Source organism: Nicotiana sylvestris, chromosome 5, assembly GCF_000393655.2.
Source record: "Nicotiana sylvestris chromosome 5, ASM39365v2, whole genome shotgun sequence".
NCBI classification, from domain to species: domain Eukaryota; kingdom Viridiplantae; phylum Streptophyta; class Magnoliopsida; order Solanales; family Solanaceae; genus Nicotiana; species Nicotiana sylvestris.
In genome coordinates, this window is record NC_091061.1 from 155,979,361 (window position 1) to 155,999,710 (window position 20,350).

General features: G+C 34.4%; 1 protein-coding gene across 2 annotated transcripts; it reads right to left on the reverse strand.

The window, feature by feature from the left end:
* Positions 1-9,144: 9,144 nt before the first annotated feature.
* LOC104220938 (uncharacterized) lies at positions 9,145-16,177 on the reverse strand. 2 transcript variants are annotated; one of them, XM_009771902.2, is made up of 3 exons: positions 14,637-16,177; positions 14,250-14,526; positions 9,145-9,705 (listed from the first exon to the last, which is right to left on the reverse strand). In XM_009771902.2, the coding sequence occupies exons 1-2, from the start codon at positions 15,709-15,711 to the stop codon at positions 14,516-14,518; spliced, it is 1,086 nt and encodes a 361-aa protein (XP_009770204.1). In that variant the 5' UTR covers positions 15,712-16,177; the 3' UTR covers positions 9,145-9,705; positions 14,250-14,515. The 2 variants fall into 2 exon arrangements, with proteins under 2 accessions (XP_009770204.1, XP_009770205.1); XM_009771903.2 differs by lacking the exon at positions 9,145-9,705 and adding an exon at positions 12,264-12,930.
* Positions 16,178-20,350: the final 4,173 nt, after the last annotated feature.

Below are 20,350 nucleotides of genomic sequence, written 5' to 3' on the forward strand. Positions count from 1 at the left end.
AGGTGACAGGACTCATAGCTAACTTGGAGAAAAGTTCTATCTATGTAGCTGGAGTCACTCAGGATTTCAAAGACATAATCAATACCGACTATCAGTTCAAGCGGGAAGCTCTACCTTTCAAATACCTAGGAGTCCCTTTATCCTCAAGGAATCTATCAATACAACAATGCATGCCATTAGTGGAGAAGATCACCAACAGAATAAAATGCTGGACCTCAAAATTCCTTTCTTATAGTGGTAGAGTTCAACTAATCAAAAATGTGTTGTTTGAGATGCAAACATACTGGGGACAAGTGTTTTTGCTGCCAAAGAAGATTATACAATTGGTGAATGTTGTGTGCAGATCATTCCTATGGACAGGTAGCCAGATCTCTTCAAAGAGAGCCTTGATATCTTGAGACAGTATTTGTATGCCAACTTCAGCTGGTGGACTAAATGTCATGGACTTTACATGGTAGAACAAAGCAGCAGTATGCAATCTAATGTGGGCAATACATACAAAAAAAGATGCTCTCTGGATCAAATGGATTCACTCTATATACATAAAAAAGCAGGACTTCCATACAATGAGTACTCCTAATCAAGCTTGTTGGTTGGTAAGAAAGGTGTTTGATATTAGAGAATGGTACCTGAATATAGACTCCTTTGCAAACATGAACAAATTCTGCAGAAAGGGGCAATTCAATATACAAAAGATGTACACTTTATCGAGACCTCAGTTTCCAAAGGTTCGATGGAAAGCCTTAATATTAGATACCACGATACCTAGACACAACTTCATTCTATGGCTAGCACTTCACTACAGGCTGGTCACAGTGGATAGGTTGACAGCATGGGGAATACAAGTTGATATGAGATGCATACTATGCAACCGTGGAAAAGATGAAACAATGTCTCACTTATTCTTTGATTGCTAATTTTCAAGGAACATGTTGAACATACTGCTAAACTGGATGGGAGAATGACATCAAATTGGTACCTGGGATGAGGAAGTATTGTGGCTGATGAAAAGAACAAAAAATGCCAGACCCTGGAATATCATCTTGGCATTTTTGTATGCAGCAGTGATATACCACACGTGGATAGAAAGGAATATGCGCAGGTTTCAGGGGAAACAGACAGATACAAAAAAGATCATGCGTGACATTGTTCTTCAACTACATATCAAAGGACAACAGAGGATAAAATGGAAGAAGATATTAGAAGGAGTAGATAGTTTCCCTCTATGAAATGTAGAAGTAGAGGAACTATTAATATGTCAAGGAAAGCTGTGTTTTTTCTAGATAGTCTTTATGTTTATTTGATGTTATTTGAGTCTAACTCCTAAGTCCAAAGTAGTTAGAGGAGCTGTAAATTCTTTACTGATTAAATAAAAGTTTAATATTTGACCAAAAAAAAAAACTTAAAGTAATGAAAGGGTGCATGTGCATTAAAATTTACCAATAAGTAATAGATTTAATTTTAGGTCCATATTGTTGAAGTTTCCTATACATGGTAAATCAAACTTATAAACCTAACATGATGAGTAAAAAAATATATCTATAAATAAGTTTACCAAAGACAACAATGCAATTATTAAAATAATTACAATTATATTATAGTAATAATAAACTATAATGTATTTTAAATTTTTCGTTGAAGTTATACATGTTAAAGCACAAACTCGGTTAGATAATTGAAGTATAAATAAGAAACCAAAATTTATATATCTAAATTAATGGTAATAAATTGTACCTTTTCTTTATAAGAAATTTAAGGATAAAATAGTAAAAAATAAAGTATATTATAAATAAGTCGTCATTTTTAATGTTTTCCTTTTCTGGTATCCAGTCCTACGAATGCTAATCTCACTATATTTTTTTATATTAAACTATTTATAGTAGTTATTAACTCAATCGTAATTACTTTTATAACTTTATAATATCAAGTTTATACATATTGAAGTCTCATGTACATCGCAAACCAAACCTATAAACATATTAGGAACTATCTATAACTAAGTTTAAAAATGACAAGACTATATTTGAAAATAATATAATTATAGTAATAATAACTATAATGTACTTTAATATTTTTGTCGAACGTATACATGTTAAAGCTCAAACGCAATCAGATAAGTGAAACATAAATAAGATAAATTTATATATCGAAATTATACTAATAAATGGTATATATTTTTATAAGAAATTTAAGAATGAAATAGTAGGAAAAAATATATTTTAAACAACTTGTCATTTTTTTCATTGCATTTAGTCCAACAAATGACAATGCCTAGCTCTATTTTTTTATTAAATTATTTATTATAAGATATTAATTCAATCACATTCATTTTTTAGACTTTACATTGTCAATATTAATTTTTGGAGCTATAAGACTAACCTTTTATTCTCTTTTGTGTTTTGTTTTTAGTATTAAGTCTTTAAAATAACAATAATTTTCATAAGACCTCACACATACTCATAAATCACAATAAATCATCTAAAAAATTTTATCGGCTAAGATTTCTTCATTTATTGAGTTAACTAAATGGGAACACCATTCAGCAGTTCCAAGAATATTTCTTTAACTTTTATTATATAATTTAAAATTAGTACGAATAATATTTACGTAATTTTTTAAAAATTGTGTACTCATTAATATAGGTACACGTGCAACGCGCGTACCATAAGGCTAGTTTATATGTAGGGGGGGGGGGAACTCCCTTCTTTTTATAGTCTGTTTGATCCTTATAATTATTAGAATATCTAACTGATTCTCCGAACCAGCTTAATAAATTTCTATTTTCGTTAGAAACAACTTTTTTTCCACTATAATCAAATGATCGTAATACGAGTCGTAGTATAACTTGTTAAATTAAAATTAAAATTTTAAGTAATCCTTCAACCATAATCAAAATTATAAAGCAAAAAAAAAAAAAAAAAAAGGATGAGAGGGAGGCGGCGTTTCATGAAACCTATATTTTCAGGCAATTAATTAATTCCAACTAAAACATATCCACAGTACAAATTAGTTTAGCATGTCTAAGGAAGTAGATGTGATTCTTTTAAATTATCTCTTCCTTCTTTTTTTGAACAAGCCACAATATCTCTCCAACCAACCCAACCTATTTTCCTCCTCTTTAAAAAGCAAAAGACTCTTTTTTTTTTTTTTCTGTCACAACCATCCACAATAATGCTGACAAAGCCCCTAAATAATAGATTAAATTATGTTGCATTGTAAACAATTAAACTTTTTACCGAGCCTTTCATGTGGAAAGACTTCTTTTCTTACTATCAAAATAAAAGGTTGTTCTCTGGATTTGTCTTTTGTTCCCAGATATATTAATTCGGGTTCAACTTGTAAAAGAGTTTGTGAATATATTCCAGAATGACTTTTTATTCAGTGCTAATCGTCGAAATCTAATTTAATTCAGTCATAAAGAACTTAATACTTATCTTCGCCAAACCTCAAACGATACGAGTTTATGCAAATTTTATTAAAGTGAAAACAACAGTGATAATCGCAGTGTGCACATCTTCCCAAGTAAAGCAAGTTGTTTATGTTTTAATTTAAGAAAGGTTTTTTCTTTTTCTTTTTTGGGTTATTTGGAGGGGGGGGGGGGGGGCACATCTCCCCTAATTCAATTGTCAGTTTGTCACGTATTTCGTAGAGTGCATCATCTTCACAAGTAAAGCAAGGATCAAACAAACTGTGCATTATAAAATAACTCAGCTGGACCCCCCAACCCAGCAAAACAAGTGGGTCGTGCAACAAGCTTTTAAATACAAACATGTTTTGTAAAAGGAATTTTTATATTCCTATGCCATATTGGAAACTATATTACTCTCAATGTTTAAAGTTTGATATAATTACATTTAGTATACCTAATTACCAATTATATACCATTAGTGGTTTTTAAGGGTATTAATTACACTCCTAATTTAATGGTATCGTATATTCCTTCTAATACCACTCCCCCACGTTTCTCTCTCCAATTCCCACACCTTCACCCACGTTTCCCTCCCACACCCACGATTTCTGTATCAAAATCCTATTATTTCTTCCATAGCCAAGGCTTTGAATTCGAATTTGGGTTTTCAAAAGACATTGTTTGTTTGGATTGGATGTTGTTGCAAAGATTAAGAATTCTCTCTACGTCTCTCTCTATCTCGCAATCCCAAATTTTAGTAATATAAGAGGAAAGGAAAAGAGAGCAACAATTCCACCATTGACAGCCATTAAAAAACTTTGAAGCTTTGAATTCTAATTTGGGTTTTCAAAAATCATTATTTGTTTGGATTGGGTATTGTTGTAAATAATTGGGAATATGGTTTGAAGTTTATATCTCAATTTTGAGGGGTTTTGGTGAAGATTAGACTAGGTTTTGGCTGAATTTCAGATTAAAACTCGAAGAAGAAGAAGAAGAAGAAGAAGAAGAAGAAGAAGAAGAAGAAGAAGAAGAAGAAGAAGAAGAAGAAGAAGAAGAAGAAGAAGAAGACATGACATACATTATATTGCAGAAATTATAGATAAATTGTAGAAAAATTGTAGACTGTTGTTTATTTATTTTTGAGCTTTGTGTTTTTGTGTTAAAAGTTTTGATGGGAGCTTGTTATTCCACTTCGTCTGTTTTGGAGCTAACTTGTGCAGAGGAGAAGATGTTTTTTAAGTTATATATATTGCTATACCTTTAAATTCAAGAAAGTATGGTTGTATTGTATTTAAAGAGGCGTGAATTTGTAGAATAAGGTTGAATGTGAGGAATGAGTCAAATAAGACTCACAATGGCTTGTTTTCTACATTTAATCTACAACAAAACTACATATCATTTGAAAAATTAATATGAAAATACAGAATTTCAATGTTTCTACAAATTATCTACAAAATTTCTTAGGAAGATCTATCCCTTCGTCATGTTTTTTTGGATTCATATTTAGCATAGCAGTTTCGTAAGGAGTAACAAGAGCATATAGGAGAATCACATAATTGTAGCATAATCGGAATTTTCGACATAATTGCGTTTTTTGCGGAAGATTTGTAGAAGTTTTAGTCGTTTTTGATATGTGAAAACAGAAAATAAAGCATCTACAATCAGAATACAAATAATCTACAATTTATCGACAAAATATCTACAAACTGGGTACATTAAATTTTAATATCCCAATTCCCATTCAGTTGTAGCATAATTGGGATTTTCGACATAATTGCATTTTTTGCAGAAGATTTGTAGAAGTTTTAGTCGTTTTTGATTTGTGAAAACAGAAAACAAAGCATTGACAATCAGAATACAAATAATCTACAATTTATCTACATAATATCTACAAACTAGGTACATTGAATTTTAATATCTCAATTCTCATTCAATTGTAGCATAATTGGGATTTTTGACATAATTGCGTTTTTTCAGAAGATTTGTAGGAGTTTTAGTCATTTTTTATTTGTGAAAACAGAAAATAAAGCATCTTCAATCAGAATACAAATAATCTACAATTTATCTACAAAATATCTACAAACTGGGTACATATTTGGACTCGACATGCTTCCCCTGAAATGTATGTTTCATATTTTTGATACATATTTTTGTCCAAAACAGTACTAAATCATCCACTTAAATACAATGTTTATACAATATTGTTCAACTTTTATACAATAGGTAAATGAATAAAAGAAAAATAAATAAACAACAGTCTACAATTTCTCTACAATTTCTACAATATAATGTATGTCATGTCTTCTTCATCATCATCATCATCATCATCATCATCATCATCATCTTCTTCTTCTTCTTCTTCTTCTTCTTCTTCTTCTTCTTCTTCTTCTTCTTCTTCTTCTTCTTCTTCTTCTTCTTCTTCTTCTTCTTCTTCTTCTTCTTCTTCTTCTTCTTCTTCTTCCTTCTTCTTCTTCTTCTTCTTCTTCTTCTTCTTCTTCTTCTTCTTCTTCTTCTTCTTCTTCTTCTTCTTCTAGTTTCAATCTGAAATTCAGTCAAAATCAAGTTTAATCTTCACCAAAACCCCTCAAAATTGGGATATAAACTCCAAACCATATTCCCAATTATTTTCAACAACACCCAATCCAATAATGATTTTTGAAAACCCAAATTTGAATTCAAAGCTTTCAAACTTTTTAATGGCTGTAATGGTGGAATTGCTGCTCTCTTTTCCTTTGCTTTGTGTTACTGAAATTTGGGATTGAGAGATAGAGAGAGATGTAGAGAGAATTCTGGAAACAGAGTTTATCACAAAAATAGAGTATGAAAAATCTTGATCTGTGTTGTGGAAGATCAGAGTGAAGCCGATAATAATTATGGAATGTGCGTGATCTGCGTTGTGGAAGATCTTGAAGAATATTTAATTCCTCAATTTTAGCGTGCCTAAATAAGGAATCCTACAGCTACAATGATTCCTTATTTAATACATTGTCTATATTTTGTAGGAATACTATTAGCATGAAGGGTAATATGCAAGCTATGAACATATTTGGTAATATAGTTTCCTATATGGTATATGAACGAAAATTTTCCTTTGTAGAAATGATATTGTCGCAATTCAAGAAGGGGCATTTGCATCTATACCCGCTTTGCAAAAAAATTGCAAGTGTAGCCACTTTTTTGCGTAACTTCAGCATATGGGCCTGAAGTAGCAAAGACAATCACGCAAACTTCAGCATTCTAGTAGACGGGCCTGAAGTAGCAAAAATTGCTGAACCAAGTGTGTTGAAGTTTTTGTTTGTAGTAGCTGAAGTTTTGTTCTCTATTTGCTGAAGTTTTTGTTTGTAATTGCTGAACTTCAGCATGTTTAGCTAAAGTTTTTCACGTAAACTTAGTGTTGGCTGAAGTTTTTGTTTGTAATTGCTGAACTTAAGCATTCTAGTAGCTGAAGTTTTGTTCTCTATTTGCTGAACTTCAGCATGTTTTAGCTAAAGTTTTGTTCTATATTTGCTGAACTTCAGCATGTTTTATGCTATCATGTAATTGATTTTTTGTACAGATAATAAGTTTATCATAAGTAGAATTAGTAACTTAAAAAACTAGATAAATGATTTAGCACAACATGTTGAAATGCATTGATAATGTACAAAGTTGAATCCAACAAGTTACTATCATCTTCTTCAAAACTTACTTTAGAAAGTTAATTATAATTTATTATTAAATAATCTGATAAACATATTTATGGTAGTTAACCGCATGAACTGAAGTTTCATAGCAGCACCAACAGCAGCAGCAGCAAAGAAGAAGAAGAAGAAGAAGAAGAAGAAGAAGAAGAAGAAGAAGAAGAAGAAGAAGAAGAAGAAGAAGAAGAAGAAGAAGAAGAAGAAGAAGAAGGAGAAAGAGAGCTGAAGTTGTTTAAAAAATAAGTACAAGTTAAAACTTTTTTAAAAAATGAGTATAGATTAAATGAGGCGATAAAAAAGAGATGCCCGTGCAATTTTTACATTCAAGAAGAATCAGACATATCTATACAGTACAGCCTACACCACCAGAAATTGTCACAGATTCTAACGAAGTATTAAATATGCTTTAACTCGAGTGATAAAAAAACTAATTTTGATATATCATTGACCGATTGCATGTTATTCCTAGTTAGGCTAGAAATTAGAAAATCCTACCTCCTGTCAATCTCATACTTTCAAAAAAGCAAATCAAGTTGCGGAGCAATAGAGAAAAGAAGAAAGCTCTTGTTCGAAATCCACTATATACGGAGTCCAAATTCCGCCTGTGTAATTTCACTAAGTTATTGTTGTTGACACTATATATGGAGTAATATTTTTATTCGTTGTGTATATATGGGTATTCCTATGAATGAAGCTATTTGCTTTTTCTCTTTTTCTTGTATGATCTATTGGCTATTTGACAAAACAAAAAGACAGAAAATTAATCATTCTGATAAGAGTTCAAAATATGAAGATGTATTTAAACGGTAAAAATACTTTTCTAATACATCGTCTCCCTTCCTCTTTCAATCGAAACACTCGACACGGATAGCTCCGGTGGCCCCCACTTCTGCTTCTATCCGGCGGTGACATCCCCTCTACCCCACAGCATAGAAGAGCTGCTCCAACATCCGCACTAAAACCAATAAAAATGCTCTCCGGAGCCTTGACGGACAAATCAATATTTTTGTTATTAAAGATAGCCTCAACCAGAAAACTACTATTACATGCCAACCAACTTATAATACATACATCCCTCAGAAATAATTACTCAAAAACTCTGTTGGTGCAAGTCATTCTTCTCCGAATTGTATATTTAGGTCCAACTTTCACCAAAAGTTCCTTAGTTTTGTTAGAGATTTATAAGTAAAAAAAAAATTAAAAAAATTGTAAGTAGTGATGCTGTTTTCCCCCTATAATATTAGATTAAGACGAGCTTAAATGAGACTACATGGATACTTAAAATTCATGTAACCACACCAACTTGCTCGGAATCGAGCTAAAGATAATCCTTTTGATTGACATCATGGTTAGAGATAATCCTTGAATACCACGAAACTAAAATCCTCACCTTCATGTGGATCACCAGAAGCATGAAAAAGCTACTGAATGAGGGACTTCAACAAACCCTGAACTGTTTCACAGAATAATTCAAAAGGTTATTACCAAATTTCTTCAAAGACAGGCATAATGTTTAGCAGATCCTTATACGGATAACATCAAGGGATGTTGTGGAATGGATGAAATCTCTGCATCTCTAATCTGAGATCTCGGATACGAACCATGGTAAATGGAGAAATTCCTGGTAAGGAGTGCTTCCCCTTTAACTACGCCCCAGGAGGCGTGAATCTGGATTAGTCGGGCCAATGGGTTTCGAATACCAAATGGTTAAACAAAAAAAATATATCCTTGTAAGAAAACAATAATAGAACAGACAACTTGCAATTGGTTAACTGTAATTACTTCATTTGCTGACATGCAAAGTAAAGCTCTACCGCAAAATTGTGGAAAGGAGAAACCTCAAGAGGATAAAACTATCCTGATGTAAAAGAAGAAACTCGAACTAGAGAACATTAAGCCCAAGATCTCCACCAAGTACCTGCTATTATACAACTTTCCTAACTCAATGATGCATTAACAGAGCTACTTGTTCATGTTCTCAATGCCTCAAAAGAGCAATGTATGGCTGTATAAAAGGAAAAGGTTTTCAATGAAATAACTAATGAAAATGATAAATGATGATGGTCTCAAACACAACTCTCTATTTCAGCTGAGAAAAGGGAGAGGAGCTTAAAAGTACAGGACTGTTGGGTGCTTAGATCTCAAGCTGAAGCATAAATTCTTCAAGCAATAACACCGAAAGTATTGTCATGAAAATGTTGTAGCTTCGGTATGCGAAGGAAAATAGCTCTCTATTCAATCGAAATAACTATGTAAAAATTCTTTTAAACATAAACATTTTAAATCATAATATATGCGTACTAGTCTTGTTCTTCGGCTTGTCCATTTGTTGCAGTCGTGGTCGAATCCAGTTGCACTTGTTCCTACTTGATGTTCTACAAATCGACATGCTTCTGCTGAATATGGGCTTCTATTCATGGTTGTTGTAGTGCTTGTCGTTGCTGCTCTTCTATTAAATTTAGCAAATGTTCTTTATTTGACAGTAACAGCCTTTTGTACTGTTGTACCCCACGAACTTTCCTTACTATAGCTGCAACATTCCAGGTTTGTTGTTTGACGAGCTTATCATCTTTTTTGTTCTGCTTCAAAGGTCCCTCTTTTCTCATGACCCAAAATCTGTGGCGAGGAAAGAAAATAGACAACAAATTAGGTGTGCAGATTCTTAGGAGACCATTACAAAAACAACAACATAAACAACCACCCAGTAAAATCCCACAAGTGGGGTCCGGGGAGGTTAGTGTGTACACAGACCTTACCCCTACCCCGGAGGAGTAGAGAGGCTGTTTCCGATAGACCCTCGGCTCAAGAATTGTTGAGAACATTGTTGGAAATAAATGAGAAATAACTAAATTACACCAAGTATCTTCAGTAGGAGTTTCAAACACAATACGTGTATGTTTGATTCTAATTATCCCATTTACCTTTCCCTTCCTTCCATGTAATAAAAACACATTTTAAAGGTACGAAAATCCTCTCTTTGATAGTACAACAACAACAACAACAACAACCCAGTATAATCCCACTTAGTGGGGTCTGGGGAGGGTAGTGTGTACGCAGACCTTACCCCTACCCTGAGGTAGAGAGGCTGTTTCCAAATAGACCCCCGACATCCTTCCCTCCAAGAACTTCCCACCTTGCTCTTGGGGAGACTCGAACTCACAACCTCTTGGTTGGAAGTGGAGGTTGCTTACCATCAGAGCAACCCCTCTTGATAGTGTTTATAACAATAACACCATACAAAAAATGGTTACAAATGGCGGCTACTATTTTAGATGCCTGTCCACTTAGTTTAGTTTTTTCAATAGCTTAGGTTCTTTCCTTACATGCTATCAACTCATGAAATCCAACATCCACGACAAAACACACTAAACGATTATAAAGGAACAGATAGTGAACCACAAGGCATAGGCACTGTAAACTGGATGCTTTACTTTGGGTATGGGAACTACTCTTAGGAGAAACATTGCACCAGCTTCACAGTATTACATGCCTTGACCAGCAGTATACTTGTTGTTATCTTCAGTCACACACACTTCTCAAGATACCAAAATATATTACTATATGCTAAAAGTTCATGGCTATTACAAACAGAAACCATACCAATACAAATGCAAGACTGACTGAGTTTGAATGCTTACAAATTTTAAGAACTCTATGAAAGGCCAATCCAAGAAAATTCAAAAGATCTTTTCTAGTATCGCATACGCAGTTAAAACTTATAAAAACAGAGGGGAAATACTTCGCTTTTTGATGTCAGGTTCAAGTATTCCATTTCTTGCATTTTTTTTCCTTTATATCGAGTTAAAAATTGTAAAGATAGAGGTTTCTTCTACATTCTATCTGCGACTCAGGTGGACTTGGGCTTCTTCTGATGTCTTAGTTCAGGCCAACATTCTTCTTAAGAAAGAACAAGTAAGTTGACAATGATCGCTTTATTTAACTGAGCGAGAAGTAACAGTTATAAATCATAATGCTGCAGAAGTTCATCTACTTTGAACCATCAATGAAGCACTACTGACAATACCAGTTGAGACAGGGATCCTACATCAGACCACAGTATAGATAAATTTATCAGCAATACCAGATGCCAATGTCATGTTTTAACACTACAACAGAACTTAGATGACAGTTTTCTCAATTTTGAAATCTGAGCCAGCAATCATACCTCGTAATCTGTTACAAAATTTTACTCTTATTTTAAAAAAAAAAAGAGCACAAAAAAGTTTTAGCAAAAGACTTAAAAGCTGAGAAGTACTAAGGTAAGAAGACACGGTAGTATATTTTTACTCCTCTGACCTAATTCATGAAAGTTCTAGAGGTTATTAGGCACAAGGCTAATTTTCTCTTTTCCTTCATTACATTGCATAATTGCTGGAGCTGTCACTCTGTCATCAATTCTTTTGCACCCCTTTTGTTCCGGGAATTTCAAGCCGCCAAAAGGAGAGGACTTAGCCGAGAGATGAAAATCCATGTTATGAATACAGCAGAAAAGGCAGAGTGGTAAGAACTGCAGAGAATTTTAAGGGAGAAGCTAGATATGATGTGTGGACTTCTTTTTTCTTGATAAGGTAAAAAAATTTATTAATAAAAGTACCAAGCTGGTATATAAAAAGTACAAAGAAACATACAACCCCTACACCAATTTCAAGCTACATAATTCTCAAATGAATTCAAGAAATCCAAATACTGATCCATATTGCGAAGCAAACTTTTCTCACACCAAAAAAAAGACTGTGAAGGCAAAGGTTCTTGACTCCGGAGATATGATTCTTCTTATTCTCAAAGCAAGCATTGTTCCTCTCACTCCAAATGGTCCAGAAAATACACAAAGGGATGGTCCTCCAAAACATTTTCTGGGTTCTTGCTATCTTCTGATCGTTCAAACTATCCAGTAGCACCTGACATCTGAGGGCATTACCCAAATTACACCACATAGATTCAGGAAGAGCTCCCAACACTGCTTAGCAACTCTACAATGAATAACAGGTGATTAACTGTTTCTAGTTCCTCTTCACAAAGATAGCATTTGTTACTTAACATGAAACCCCTCCTCTGTAGATTATCTTGGGTTAGGCATGCTTTTCTTATGAAAATTCACCCAAAACAAGCCACCTTGCTAGGTGCTTTGGATCTCCATAACATCTTCCATGGCCAGTTGGGTCACAATATTCTGATTGCTTTTGTAGAATGCTATAGCAACTTTTAACAGAGAATTTCAAATCATTGCTTGCTGTCCATACCATAGTGTCCTCCTTATTTTCTACAACCACTGCTGTACTCAGTACTTGTAATAGTTGCCCAACTTCCACCACCTCCCAATCATTAAAATCCCTTCTAAAATTCAATTGCCGCCCATCAGGAAAGTAAAATTCAGAGACACAACCTTCTCTATTAAAGGAACAATTGTAAAGAGTTGGGAATCTGTTTTTCAAACTTTCCTCCCCCACCCAAAGTTCCGACCAAAACTTTATCTTGGCCCCGTAACCAAGTTTCAATTTAGTGTGTTGTTGAAATTCATTCCACAACTTACTCATATTAGTCCAGATACTACCTCTTGAAGAATTTTGAGCCACAGGGGGGCACCGTGAGCCTTTCCTCACATATTTTGCATTTATCAGATTTTTCCAGGTTTTGTCACTCCCATCATTATATTTCCTTAGCCATTTGAGCAATAAGCTCTTATTATGTAATCTCAAATTTCTAACCCCCATGCCACCACCCTTTCTGTCAATCATTACCTTTTGCCTTTTTACCAAATGTAGCTTCCTCTTCTCTGCCATGCCTTCCCACAGAAAATTACTCCTTAAGAGTATTCAGTTTCTTCTCCACATACACAGGTAGCTGAAACATAGACATAAGATAAGTAGGCATTCCATCCAAGGCTAAAGAAAGTCTGCCTCTAAGTGATAAATATTGTGTTTTCCATGAAGTGAGCTTTATAGTACATCTATCCACTACCCCTTGCCAGTTTGTTTTATCATTCTTCTTAGCACCCAAAGGCAATGGCTCATCACGTATATTTTGTTAGTATCTGTACATGTCTATGCATCCATAAAACCTTCTTTTGCTACTACCTAAACTAGAAGAACCGTTATGAACCTTTTGGTCAATTAACAGAATTACTTAATGAATCGACCTAAAAGGCTAGTTCCATACCTAAAGGTGGATACAAATAAGATGATTTTCTTCAGCACAGTCAGTTACGGTGTCAAATGATGCTTTAGTGACAATCTTTATTCTTTAGAAAATTGGATTAGCTGATGCTTGTTTATATAGAAGTTTCAAATATTCCAGATGATGGAAGGAAATAAGAGAACTTAATGTGTTCTTTCTTACTAAGAAATTCTAAACCTTCAGATATCTATCCACATCAAAAGCACAACGGACACTAAATTGAAACCTATGAATCAAATCCTACAATTTAAAACTTGAGCAAAAGAAAGTGAAATTTTAGGTGCCGAGGATCAGAGTTACATCATCACGTTCTGATAGACATGCAATATGGTATACAATGTGATAATGGGCGTGAGAGTCAAGGTGTTGAGGTTCAGGCTTTTGAAGATTATGGGATCCGAATTTGATGTTTAGCTGTAAAGTGGAGGTAGGAAGTGAAAACTGTTTGTTATATCTGCAGCAAATGCAAACTTTTTTTTTTTTTTTTTGAAAATGAAGGAGCAAACTTAAACTAAACTTGCAAAATCACAAGCAATGTGTGCATGTACAAACAGATAGACAGACACAAACACACAGAGACATACACACAAAGTTATGTGCATGTGTGCACCCATATGTTTACAATATTCAACAACACCAACAACCCAGTGAATCCCACAAGTGGGGTCTTGGGAGGGCAGTGTGTACGCAGACCTTAGGGAGGAGACCTAATGTTTACAATATTCCTGAATAAAAAATCCAGTAAACTAAAGATGGAGAATTCCAAGTCCTTTGCAATTTAAAAGATAATTATGAATATCTTTCACCAAGCAAGAAAAAAAAGATATCTCTTTGTTTCAACTCAAATTTTAGGTAAACTGAGCCCCCATCAGAGAACTTGGTCATGAATTAAATCAGGGTTCACTTGAAGTTGATTTTAGAATTACAATCCATAACAATATCTTGGAGAAAACTTCAGGTACTTTTATGAGTAGCACTTTAGTTACCTATTGTGAAGACATTGTCATTAATTTAGACCCTTCTGTTTGCCTCTGAGATTAACCTCAATCTCCGAGTCTCTCCACTGGATTATAGCATACCAAACCTCAGTATGTACAATTGGCAGCAAAGTTATTTGAAAAAGGTAATCCATCATCTCTGTCCATCTCCTCAACGTTACGAAATCCTTCATAGGATGGGATCTATAGTGGAATCACCAGTTCATCTCTCCTTTTTATAAGAATGAAGCTGAAGCCAACAATCAATTGCTGCATCAATCATGTCCTGAATAAAGTACAATGCAAAATGATTGCTCGGAAGTCCAAAGTGGAGAACATCATTGTCAGAGACTTAACTTTGCACCAAAATGTTACGATAAATCAAATCAAAAGTACCTGAACGAGAGTCCAACTCCCACCATGCACGAGCATCTTCCTTAGAGATGGAAGCACCAACATCCTTGTTATCATCTTCCCCTGAAAAGAGTCCATCAGAATCATCGCTCTCAACTTCGGAGTAATACTGCTTTTTCTCTGCCTCTGGATCATAAGTCCACTCCAATCTTTTCAGAACATCTCGGTCTTTCCACCGGCCAACAACAGAGACAGCTTCTTTCTTGGCCTTTCCCATCATGATCTCTTGCCACGAGAAAGCAGCATCTGCTGTTCTCTTAAGAGCACCGTCATTGCAATCACCAACAACTACTGTCTTCAAACACCTCAACCTCGCCTCCTTCAAGACTTCCACGAAATCCGAATCATCAGACACAAGAACCACACACTCCACCATCCTCTTATCCATCACATCAACCAAATGATTCCTCAATGCAACATCAGCAGCTTGTGGCTTATCCGAAACAGTCCTAACCCAAAAGCCTGCTCGTTTTAACTCATCCGCCAAACCATACCCGACTTTCGGAGTCAAAACATCCCTAACAGCATTCTTATACTTATCCATTTTCATTGCATACTTAGCCACCAACTTTATCCTCATTTTTCCTCTAGCAGACTCTATCTGATTCAACCTTTTCGTATGCTCGCGCTCGTGAATTTGCTTAAAATGATTCACAAGCTTCTCATTAGTATAAAATCTCCTCCCGCACACTCTACAAAAATAAGGTTCCTCTACCTTTACAACCCCACTTTTTTCCAAAGAATTCAATGTTTTCCTCTCTTTCCTTTGCTGCCTAACTAAAGGAGGAACATAACTAAACGCGTGTCGATTAGCATAAGCTACTGTATATCTCACAACCCCAAATTCCCCAGCTGCATTTTTTAGCTTTGTGGCAGCTTCAAATGGTGGGAATGACTTAGGTGGTTTGTTATCCAAATCCCAGAAAATCCCAACATTGGTTCTAACTGATGAGCCTAAAGAACCAAAACCCAAAAGGGATTTGGATTCAAAGTGACAAAATCTTTTATAGGAGCGAATAGCATGGATAAAGGTGCTAGCTTTGACAAGTTTCATCATCTTCTGATAAAAAAGAACAAAAAATTGAGGCTTTCTTGATACTATAGAGGGCAAAAAAAACCCAGTTTACTGTTCAGATACTCCACAAAGGAGATATGCTTAATTACAAGAATTATTCAAAAAGAAGGGTTAGAACGCACTAAGCATATTGATTGAGGAATTTGCGAGCACTGTTCGGGATGAATTTGCTGAGAAGATTTATGTCGCCTTAGCACAAAATTGCTTGTTTGTGGTTGGAACTTATATGCTGTTATGTATTTTGGAAAAGAGGAATGGGCTTTGGCGGGAAAATGTTTGCGCTCTGCAGTGTTTGTTCTATTGTCTCAGGAAATGAAATGGGCTGTTTAAGGTGGAATCACGGTGGAGATGATGTAAGATTCCGGCGTGTCAGGCGGCGCTGAGGAGCTATGGAGGTTTCAACCGGCGGCGTGTGGAGCTATAGTTAATTTAACAGGTTTTGTTAGTAGGTGAGTTAATTTCTTAAATGTCATCCAATTTATGGGAATATTCCATTAAAGTTACTTTTATTTTTTTAGGACAATAAAATCACCTGTGTTATAAAATCAAAACTATAAAGTAAATAAATTGAAAATAAGTATAGAGTGAGAGATTGATATATTATTCAAGGAAGCAGAGGCTTTTCTTGAGCTGCTTGTAGGGCTGCATCGGGCGGTTATTTACTTTTAACGGTTTGGCTTATCGGTTATCGGCTTTTAAATGTATTAATTCGCTAGCCACCGGATAAGATATCAGGCATCGGTTTAGCTCTTATCGGACGGTTTATCGGCCTAATTCAATCAAAATAAAATAAAATTTAGTCTCTGCATGTTTAAATAGATGGTCGACGCACTAAGAGGGACGAAGCAGAAGAGACACCGTGATGGGTAAATCATCTGTCTAGAATCTTATTTATGTTTATGCACATTGGCCTTAGTCCATGTGAAAGATTTCCAATTGGCCGTTGTTAAAACAATTGTTCGTCATGCTTAGAATTCTAGGATGCCTTAAAACCCAGGCAAAGTTGATGAGGCAGTGGTGTAACTGGTGTTGTTATCTTGTTTTAGACAGCAAATTCTGTCTTTTGTCATAGTTGGATGACTCCTTTTATTTGGCTTTCTTTTATTCTAATTCACTTTGATAGAGTACTAGAGGAAGAAGGGTTTTTGCTTATTTAATATATATATATATATATATATATATATATATGGATAAAAATAAATTTTATATGTATATGTATATATATATATATATTTTACCGCGTTAACGGATTATCCATTAAGAAAATTGAATAATCCACCCCCAAACCGATAAGCTGTTAATCAAAAAATTTCAATCTGTTCCCCGTCCGTTAAACCGTTAACCCGATACCAATAAGCCATTAAGCTTCGGTTTCGGTTCGGTTCGATTTTCGGTTTCGGTTCACTTTTGAACATCCCTAGTTGTTTGTAAGTTGTCTGCATGAGCTGCTTGCAACCTGCCTGTTTAATAATAAGCTGCTGCAAATCATTTCATTGAGTTGCTTGCAACCTGCCTGCATCAGCTGCTTTTAGATAAACTTCAAGAAGATTATGTATAGAGGAGTATCAAATGAACATCCATAATATAATTATTTTCATAACACTCCCCTTTGGATATTCATTAAAAGATATTGTGCATCGTTAAAACCTTACTAGGAAAAATTCAGTGGGAAAAATCCTAGTAAAGGAAAAAGAGTACACATATTTAGTAATACGCATTTCTAGCTGCCTCATTAAAAACCTTATAAGAAAAACCCCATGGAAAAAAATCTTAGTAAGGAAAAAAGAGTACAACGCGTATTTCACTCCCCCTGATGAAAACCTTGTTTCAAATATTTGAATCTCTACATTCCAATCTTGTATACCATCTTCTCAAAAGTTGAAGTTGGCAAAGATTTAGTAAACAAATCTACGGGGTTGTCACTTGAACGGATTTGTTGCACATCAATGTCACTATTTTTCTGAATATTATGCGTGTAGAATAATTTTGGTGAAATGTGCTTCGTTCTATCTCCTTTTATATATCCTCCCTTTAATTGGGCTATGCATATATCATTGTCTTCGTATAAAATTGTGGATCTTTTATCACATTCCAAACCACATTTTTCTCGAATGAAATGAATCACTGATCTCAACCATACGCATTCCCTACTTGCTTCATGAATAGCTATTATCTCAACATGATTTGAAGAAGTAGCAACAATAGATTGCTTTGTGGAGCACCATGATATGACAGTATCTCCACATGTAAACATATACCCGATTTGAAATCGAGCTTTATGGGGATCAGATAAATAACCTGCATCTTCTTAACCAATACGATCTGCACCACCTTTGTCAGCATTAGCAAGATACATCAGTGCACCATTGCATTGAAATAGAGTATTTCAGGACCAAGGAGTTCCTCATCCTCTTCTGGAGGTTGGAACAGATGCTTATTCACTTCAAGTGATCGAACAACCATTGGTGTACTCAATAGGTGTGTTTTGTCCATGTAAAAGTGTTTTAAGACCCTTTCTGTATAGGCAGATTGATAGATAAAGATTCTGTCTGCTAAATATTGAATTTGTAGACCAAGACAAAGTTTTGTCTTTCCAAGATCTTTCATCTCAAATTCTTTCTTAAGATATTCAGTTACCTTTTGGAGCTCTGCTGGAGTTCTAACAAGATCTATGTAATTTGATCGAATATATTTCTCAAGACTTTGAATTATATGCTTTAAGCATTTTAGATCCTTTAGGGATCTTCACATAAATTTGATCAAATGAGTCATATAAGTTATGACATGCATTTAAATGGCATAGCATCGTCAGGTGTCTAGACTACAGGTCTGATCCTCACAATCTTTTACAATATTGTGCACTATAATATATCAAATATATCGTCGGCGATCATTTCGTATCGGTTCGCAAGCGACATAACTTGTTGAGATCTCATCACTTTCTTTATTTTTAGGTACCTGAACTTCTTCTGGAGTTTCATGAAATGTTATGTCGTGGGCTCTTCTACAGCTCATTTTCTCCTCATTATGATTATTTTGATTATTTGCTCTTATCATTTTTCAAGGATTGTTACCTTTGGAACTGATTGGTCTACCACGCTTCATTCGTATAGTAAACTCTATCCTTTAGGGACTTTAATTTTAATAGGAGCATTTGCAGCTGAAATATGATATTTAATTTTGGATCAACAAATGCTTCTGGCATTTGACTTGAATTATCTTCTAAGTGAGGATCATATTAATGATAGTTCGATTCATATAGTATATTTTTCAGCTGTTTATTTCATCCCCCAAATGTCAGAAAAACTAACATATATCCCCAATCTTCTTTGGGAAATATATCTTTGTGTATTGTGGTAGATAAATTAATCATATACCACACATCAAAAGATAGTAAAAATATTTGGTTTCTGATCCTAAACCAATCGTGAGAGGAGGACTTATCATATATTGTTGGTCTCATGCATACAAGTGCTTCTATATGCAATTTAGAAAATCTTAGACCAATACATGTGCTCTCATATGCAATGGTTTAGCCATTAATAGGAGGTATTCAATGCTAAACCAGCTTGGATATAAACCAACATTATCAATATGAACTGTCTTGATTTCATAATCTGAAAATTATGCTCTTAACTGAGAAAAGCAATTCCAAATGCCAAACTGCAGGTTGACAATAATCACACATGTAACCATCTCATATATGCATCTATAAGTGGTTCACATGATAGGTAAATGGGCCCATATTCAACTTTTATATATTTCAGAATTAGGGGTCTTAGTCCCAACTTTAGCTGGTATAATCAATTTATTATGAGAACAAACAACACATGAGAATTCTTGAAGAATCTTCTCGTTCTTCAGTATATGCTTATTTGAATTCTCAAATAGCTCATTTAAAAATGGCAAATAAAAACTTCAAGTTTATCATGACATGTGCTATCTCTTAGCAAACTTCTGGTTTACTATGGCATAAACTTTTGCATTAGTAAACTTCTAATTTACCGTGGCTACTTTTGTATTAGCAAATTTCTGGTTTACTGTAGCTACTTTTGCCTCGGTAAAACTTTTGGTTTATTGTGACTATTTTTGCATTAGTAAACTTCTAGTTTACCGTGATACATGATGTAGTATAAATTGAAGAATAAGGCGGGTCACTTCTCAGATACATATTATTTTACCCCCTATGATTGAGGAAACACGAAGATGTTCAATCTTCCAATCATTTGTAGTCTCAATATAATAGCCATTTGTATTAGTAAACTTCGGGTTTACCACAACATATGCTTTGACTACAATCATATAATATGAATGATAAATTTGCACATAAGCTCTTCGGGAGCCTTCAATTTATTTTTCATAATCAAATATTATTCAGACACTACTTGTATCATGTGTCTTCTAGACAAACAGTTAGCTCTTCAAGAGTTGTTGATACATTTTGTACTATCAAATATTGCTTAGACACTTCTGGTATCATGAGACAAAATCATAATCAAATAAACAATATAAATATTTAAGCACAAGAAAACACCTCTTCGTAATATTTTCCTACTTCATGAGGAAATTTCAATTGTGTTACTTCTTTAGGAGAAAATACAAAATATTGAGTATATATTCT